This window comes from Apteryx rowi, unplaced genomic scaffold (assembly GCF_003343035.1).
Source record: "Apteryx rowi isolate R43461 unplaced genomic scaffold, aptRow1 scaffold_515, whole genome shotgun sequence".
NCBI lineage: Eukaryota > Metazoa > Chordata > Aves > Apterygiformes > Apterygidae > Apteryx > Apteryx rowi.
This window is the reverse complement of record NW_020450778.1, coordinates 649,749-657,188: the sequence shown is the minus strand read 5'-3', so window position 1 is coordinate 657,188 and position 7,440 is coordinate 649,749. Positions and strand designations below refer to the sequence as shown.

At 50.5% G+C, this 7,440-nt stretch overlaps 1 protein-coding gene across 3 annotated transcripts; it reads left to right on the top strand.

Moving 5' to 3' along the window:
- Window positions 1-1,617: 1,617 nt before the first annotated feature.
- GPR162 (G protein-coupled receptor 162) lies at window positions 1,618-5,877 on the top strand. 3 transcript variants are annotated; one of them, XM_026080348.1, is made up of 6 exons: window positions 1,618-1,889; window positions 1,984-2,128; window positions 2,636-3,377; window positions 4,205-4,394; window positions 4,973-5,121; window positions 5,290-5,877. In XM_026080348.1, the coding sequence occupies exons 1-6, from the start codon at window positions 1,880-1,882 to the stop codon at window positions 5,815-5,817; spliced, it is 1,764 nt and encodes a 587-aa protein (XP_025936133.1). In that variant the 5' UTR covers window positions 1,618-1,879; the 3' UTR covers window positions 5,818-5,877. The 3 variants fall into 3 exon arrangements, with proteins under 3 accessions (XP_025936133.1, XP_025936132.1, XP_025936134.1); XM_026080347.1 differs by having other exon boundaries at window positions 4,970-5,121; XM_026080349.1 differs by having other exon boundaries at window positions 1,618-3,377; window positions 4,970-5,121.
- The last annotated feature ends 1,563 nt before the right edge of the window (window positions 5,878-7,440 follow it).

Below are 7,440 nucleotides of genomic sequence, written 5' to 3'. Positions count from 1 at the left end.
CTGCCCCCCGGGCCGGGCTCCCGCCGCCGCTCCGCAGCAGCCGCGGCGGCGCCTCCCGGCCGTGCCCTCCCGGCTGCCGGGCGGGGGACAAAGCGGGAGGCTGCCGGCAACAGCCCTGCGCGACTGCCTCGCCCCGGGCGGCCCCTTAGCCCCACCTCGGCCGCTCCGATTCCCTCCAGCTCTTCCTTCCAATTTTTCTGGGCCATCCTCCCCTCAGACCCCCAGCCTTTGCCTTTCCCTGAGTCACCAGTCCCAGGAGTTTTTCATCTCCCTGCAGTTCAGGTCACACTTCCCAGCCAGGGGGAGGAGTGGTGGGGGTCTCGGTGAGGGAGTGGGGCGAGGTGAGGAGAGATTTCTCAGACCTGGCTGTCCTGCACCAGACCCACAGCTCTGCTGTGCCTGGGAGCTGGGGGACCGCAGCAGGGAGCAAAGTCGGGCCCCAAGGCTAGCAGGCACGGCAGGGCTCCTGCCTCCTCTAGGGAACAGTGTGGGCCGCCGGAACAAGCTGGGTGGGAAAGGCGGCAGCAGGAGAGGCTGCAAGAAAATTCGGTCCCCCTGGATTATCAGGGCTTGCTAGCTTCCTGACTGTCTCCAGAGGCCACAGGTCTAACTGCAAGTGTGATGGTATTGGGGGAAAATAAAGCTTAACCAGGGCAGACCAGGGGCCTTTTCAATCCAATCATGACAAACTGCTCCAAGAAGAGAGAAACAGGAGGAAAAGCCTCAGGTGGTTACAGAGAGGGTGAGAAAATACAGAGAACTAGAAAGCAGGGAGGAGTGGGAATGGAGAGCCATTAGCTCAGACTGGGGGGACACCATTTCTTTCACAGAAAGATTAAGTTTGCGTTTGTTCAGATCAAGAGGTTTGTACCTTCCTGGAATATACTATTCGGATATACCCTATAGATGAAGGCAGGAGAGGGGGACTGGGTTGATAGGACTGATGGTCGCTGGCAAAGATGAGTAGACTAATCCCAAATAGTCCCAGGACTAGATTAGCAGTCTTGTTGAGTTTCTAACTGTGGTGCGTCTGGAGATCAGAGATGCCTAGCAGAAATGCACTAGATGAGTTAGGTACAGAGCCATAAGGCTTGTGCTTAAAGGCTATGGGTGCATCTGGATTTAAATGTATTGCCAGAGTGGTGGAGCATGCCCAAAGATGGGACAAGGCAAAAAAGGCAGGTTAAAATCCAGAGCACCAGCACAGAAATCCTGAGATGCAAAGACTGGCGTAGCTGAGGATGCGGTACAGCAGGAGCGAGGAATGTCAGTACAGGTATGCAGCAAGCACAGGACCATAATGGCAGGGAACGATGCAGATGAGGCCTCAATTAAGAAAATGGCATTATTAAAGCTTTAGGTGGGGAGCTTGAGGCTGGAACAGCAGGGAGCCCAGGGTGGCTTAGGAATGCTAGAAGGAGTGCTGTGTACCAGCATCCAAACAGAGTTGTGTAGGGTCTGGCACAAATCTGGCTCTTCTTTTCTCTGAAAGACACAGGGAGAGCTCTGCACAGCCTAAATCATGACAATGTGTTTGTGTGGGCAAGAAGAGAGAAAGATCTGGGGAGATAGAATGATCTTAAATTACTTTTTCTCTCTTCTGTCTTCTACAGTGAACCTCATGCTCTGAATCTCCAAGGGAGCCTTTGAAAAGGATCTTCCCCTCCTCCCCATCACGTTTTTGTTTGCCAGCTCTGCCCTGTGCTGTGCGGGGAAGCTGGAAGGAGCAGACTGGGCCCTGGAGGACAGCAAAAAGGACAATGTAGTGAGGGTGCCATGGGCTCTTGGATAGGGAACTCTCTGCATCTTCTCCCCACCCAACACTCTCTGCTGACAGTTCTCTGACAGTCTTGGCAGGAATCTCTGCCTGGCCAAGAGCATGGCACTTGGTGAGTGAGGGGTTACACACTGTGTATGTGCCACCCTCACCATTTCCCCAGGACCTTTCTCCTGCCTCCCATCTTCTCTAAATCTCTTTGCCAGCTCCTCATTCACTAGGACGCTGGGCACCAGGCAGCTGCTACTACCAAACTGTCTGGAGTCCTGGCAGTCCCTGTTTGCCTCTGGCCTTCACAAGTCCCAGGAGAAGGTGGTCCCAGAGACAGAAAGTGCCTGGGAGGCACATGAAGTAAGGAGAGCTTTTTCTTTGGGGGGAGAGTGGAGGAGGGGGATAAAATAGATGGGGAGGAAAAAAAAAGAGTGCAAGAGAGTGAGGGAAGAAGCGCTGACAAGTGTTCATGAAAAAGAGTGGAAGAAAGGAAAAGAAAGAGAACAAGGTGGAAGGGATAGAACAAGTGAAAAAAATACAAGCAAACAAGAGGGAAAGGGTGGCCTGAAAGACAGAGTGGCAGGCTGTTCTTGCCTCCCTGCCTAGCACCTGATGACAATGCCTTGAGGACCCCCTCCAGTGTATATAAACCTTGCATCATAGCAGCAGCAGATGAGGAGAGACGTGGTTACCCCCATGTGGAGTCCCTTTTACCCTCTTACAAAATCCCAGCAACGGGGACAGGGTGCGGCCTAGTGGGAGTGGCAGCATGGGGGACTCATCAGAGTCCACCTTGCATAACAATTCGCTGTGGTGGCTAGCATGTGGGATGTTAGCCCTTTTGGCCAACTCCTGGATTATTCTCAGCATCACAGCCAAGCAACAGAAACACAAGCCCCTGGAGCTGCTACTATGCTTCCTTGCTGGGACCCACATCCTTATGGCAGCAGTGCCCCTCACCACCTACGCTGTGGTGCAGCTGCGGCGTGAGTCCTCTGACTATGACTGGAACGAGAGCATCTGCAAGGTCTTTGTCTCCACGTACTACACCCTGGCTCTGGCCACCTGCTTCACAGTGGCCTCACTCTCCTACCACCGGATGTGGATGGTGAGATGGCCAGTCAACTATCGGCTGAGCAATGCCAAGAAGCAGGCTCTGCATGCAGTCATGGGTATCTGGATGGTATCATTCATCCTCTCAACCCTGCCCTCCATTGGCTGGCACAACAATGGTGAGCGCTACTATGCCCGTGGCTGCCAGTTCATTGTCAGCAAGATAGGGCTGGGCTTTGGTGTCTGCTTCAGCCTCCTGCTCCTTGGAGGAATCGTCATGGGCTTGGTGTGTGTGGGTATCACTTTCTACCAGACCCTGTGGGCACACAGAAGACGCCGGCAGTGCCGCCATCAGCGGGCAGAGGAAGCGTCATCCTCCTGTTCTTCCTCAGCACACAACCCTTTCAATGTGCCGGCCATTGTAGTGGAGGATGTGCGAGGCAAAAGGAGGTCTTCACTGGATGGCTCTGAGTCAGCCAAGACCTCCTTGCAGATGACCAACCTCATCAGCGCTATTGTCTTCCTGTATGACATACTCACTGGGGTGCCTATCTTGGTAAGCAGTGAGCTTTCCCTTTCCCTTCACAGAGTCACAGTTAAACTAGATTTCTGTCTGTTTTGAGTTTAGAGAAGAAACTCTGTCTTCTGTCTGCCGACAACAGAGTTGCCTCATCTGAACCTCTGTAGTTCTGAAGGCCAGTTTAAAAAGATTGCAGTAATTCTCTTATTCTCTGCAGGAACCTTTTCTTAAGACAAGTCTAAACCTGGGGAATACACACCACACAGCTAAAAACACTGTGAAAGTTAAAAGTGGCTAAGAGGAGACTGGAGAGGAAATTATTCTGCATACTTACAGGGTGATCTACATATCTAAAAATGATGAGAATTTGATTTCTCTGATTTGCTTCTAGAGAACTGATACACCAGCTTTAAAAGCTGTTGCTGTCAGTTTTCTTTTTCCTTCTGCTTGTATGTTCATAGTCAGCATTCATGTTTTGGCTGACTGGTTGATTTTCTGAACACTGAAGAGCTGAGGAAGTTCGCAAAGGGAACCATTAAGGGAACAGAGGCTTAGTCACCATTTTTCAATCACTGTGTCTTTTGTTAGCACCTATTTAGCTCCAGCTCATAATGAGCACTGGGAAGAGGGGATGCTAACACCAGGTCTCATGTTAGAGATGACAGCTCAGAATACACTCCAGCAAACCTGGGACAACACTGTAGGAACAATTTTTAAAAAGGGGCATGGGGTAATTACTTGAAGAATCCTTTACTGATAGATTACATGCTACTACAGAATTGGCTTATGGTCTCTTTCTCCCTTGATCCCCACTTCTGTCTTTTTCCTCTTTCATGGCCTTTATTTTCTCTCCCATCTCAAAGGTTGTGAGCTTTTTTAGCCTGCGCTATGATACGGCCCCCACCTGGATGGTTCTGGCTGTGCTCTGGTGCTCCATGGTGCAGACCCTGCTGCTCCCCTCCTTCATCTGGTCCTGCGAGCGCTACCGAGCTGACCTCCGCACTGTGTGGGAGCAGTGTGTGGCTATCATGTCTGAGGAAGACGGAGATGATGGTAAGCCCCTCACCACCCCACAGCCATGTTTCTTCACAAATGCTGTCCCTTAAAAACCACAGAGGAGAGAGTGCCTTGAGAAAAGGACCTAGTGGCATTGGGAGAGATGTTGTGGGGGTCTAGATGGTATTCATATTAAAGCTTGGAGTTGGCAACCATAAGAAAATTTATTCTGGAGAAAGCTTTGCCACTCATATGCCGCCTTAAGGACTGACTAGCATCCAGGAAAAATTAGTGCAACAGCTTCACAGTAGGTGTGAGAACAGAGGTGGTGTATAGCCATCAAACCACAATGAAAATGACACACCAGCCCTTAGCCTGACCCGCTGATCCAAAGGCCCACCCAAATTGTGGTGGTGAGAGATTTAAAAGTGAGACAGGAGAAACAGGGAATCTCCTGTGTCTTTTAGCCCTGCTGGAAGCAGAAAGAAGAGGTCCTTAGTCAAAGGCAAGTCCAGAGGGCTGCGAGTAGGGCGGCAAAAATCAGACAAGAATTACGATGGTGTCTAGGTGCCCTGATAATGCTCATCTTCTAGCGGAGAAATGTTTCCTGCTGTTCTCCCCTTTGCCAACAGATGGTGTGTGTGAGGATTATGGTGATGGCAGGATCTGCAAAGTGAGATTTGATGCAAATGGTGCTGCAGCTGTGAAGCGGAACTCCCGGGACATCAAGCTGCTACCCATGCATCACATGTTGTTGCCCCAGGACAAGGTGCATTATCTCCAGGTGAGCTGAAGGGTAGCAGGGGCAGCCCCACAACCCACTTCCTTCTCTCTTGGTTTCCCATATCTTTGTGTCCTATTGACTCTCTTCTCTCAGAAGGCCTCAGCTACGCCTCCTCTGTTCTTTCTCTTCTCAAGCCTTCCATCACCTGCCTCCTTCTCCTGTTTCCAGGTCCCCATCTCCCGGAGAATGTCACATGATGAGACTAACATCTTCTCCTCCCACCGGACCACTCCATCCTTCCTACACAAGTGGTCTTCATCTGATGATATCCGCATCTCCACCCCCCGCAAGCCCAGAGGCCCTGGCTTCTTGCCTCCTCAGTTGCATGGCTACCAGCACCACCGGCGGCCCCCAGAAGATGAGCTGACAACCCTCCGGCAGTTTTTGGAAGGGGGGCTGGCGCCCCGGGGATCCAGCTCCAGTGCCTGCTTCTTCCGAGATGAGATCACCACATTCATTGATGAGACGCCACAACCCACCCCAGCCTGCAGCCCACGGCACTCCTGTCTCCTGCTCACATCACACCGCGATCGCCGCCTCTCACTCGGCAGCAGAGAGGAGGAGAACACTGGCTGGCCACGGCGCTGCTCGCTGGCTGGCAACGAAGCCTGGCATCTGCAGGATGGAGAGCAGGCGCCACATGAACGGACCCTTGAGGCCTCTGAGGCTCAAACCTTCCAGGATCCCAAACTATGAGAGACAGCATCAAAAACATTCAGTGCCATCAAGATTTTTAAATAAAAATTCAAATGTTCCCTTGTCCTGGGACCCAATTACTAATTTACATTCTTGTCTTTCTCACCAGCAGGCAGGAAACAAGGCACCTCACAGTCGTGGGGGGAAAAGCATGACAGAGCTGCAGAACGGAGTGCTACGGATGTGGACAGTCTGCGCCTGCTCTCAGGTTATAAACACAACCGCCACTGCGACAGCCATTTGACACCCTTGCCAGTCCCATCCCTTTGTGAACTCCACCCTCACATTAGCTCTGCCCTAAGAGACAAGGCAGGCACAGGATGGTATTAAAATTCTATATTTGGAGTGTCAATTGTGTGTCTTTTTAAAATAATATATTAGTAATAATTTTGTTTCCATAGAAACTAAGTGATTGCCTTAATGTTTAATGAAACTTCTCAAGCTTCTGGAAGGGAAATACAGAGTGTGCAAGGCTCCCTCCCTGCCTCTCTCTCTCCCTTTCCTTGTCAGTGCATCTGGGAGGCAGCAGATACTTAACAGCCCAGGGACAGGAGCAGAGCCTATATTGAGGAGTCATCATGGGAGACTGGGTGAAAAGTTTTCCTCTCCATCTCAGGAGAGGCTCAGGCTACCTACAGCTAAACGGGAGTGGCCTCTGTGATTTCTACTATCACTCAACAAAAAGCATTGCTTTGAGGCAACCCTATGCTTGAAACAATTAAGTTCTCTCAAGCAAGATCCTGACCCAAAAAAGTCTTCTTTCACCGGTGTGATCTGTTGATTCCAGTGCAAACTCTTCATGAAACAGAATGGTCCGAGCATCTCACCCAGATATAAGGCCAGCTTGGAAGACCTGATAGAAGTTTGTGCATGCAAGGCCCCAAATCTGCCAATTTCATCAAAGCTGGGAACTATGATATCTGAAGCAGTTTTTCACTTTGTGCAGAGATCTCAGAAGGGACGTACCATGCTGGTTTATGGAAGATGATCATTTTCCTTCCAGACACTGGTTGTAGTTTCAACCATGAGTTAAGGGAGTAGCTGCATCAGAGGAACTGTGGAAAAGATATAGTTCTTCACCTCCAAGGAGCTTTTCCACGTGATGGAACTTAGTCTATAAACTTTGAAAGTGTAGATCATATCCTGTATGCATTTGGATAAATTAATCATAACCCCTTAAATGGCTTCTTTGTTGGAAGGGTCTAGTTCACATGTACTAAAGGAAGGTTTAGCTTTGGCTGGTACTTGGTGGCTACCTGGACAATGAATCGCATCAGACAAAGAGGTCAGCCTCAGCTGGCTTACAAAGGACCTGCATTGGGTTGATCTAGGTACCCCTAAAGTCATGGCAGGTCCCAGTTGATGCAGTAGGATCTGCTCGTGAGGAGAGACATGGGGGCAGAGACTTAGCCAAGCCTTATCCCTGTGTGTGTTTTTTCCAAAGAAAAGTGATATAACTGCCACCTCACAGGCAGTTCCTTGGGGGTACATGGACACAGGGTGGTGGGTTAGAGCTGACCCCTGCAGCTATGATCAACAAGCAGCCCAAGATCATGAGGTCATGATTATTTTATTCTAACACATTACATGCAGCTGCTCAGCGCTGCCACTCGAGATGCCAGG

What these genes read in the sequence shown, in the direction of transcription:
- GPR162 (XM_026080347.1), top strand. An exon ending in GTGCCTGGGAGGCACATGAA is followed by an intron (nt 2,129 to 2,635) that starts GTAAGGAGAGCT and finishes GATTATTCTCAG; the next exon opens with CATCACAGCCAAGCAACAGA. An exon ending in TCACTGGGGTGCCTATCTTG is followed by an intron (nt 3,378 to 4,204) that starts GTAAGCAGTGAG and finishes CCCATCTCAAAG; the next exon opens with GTTGTGAGCTTTTTTAGCCT.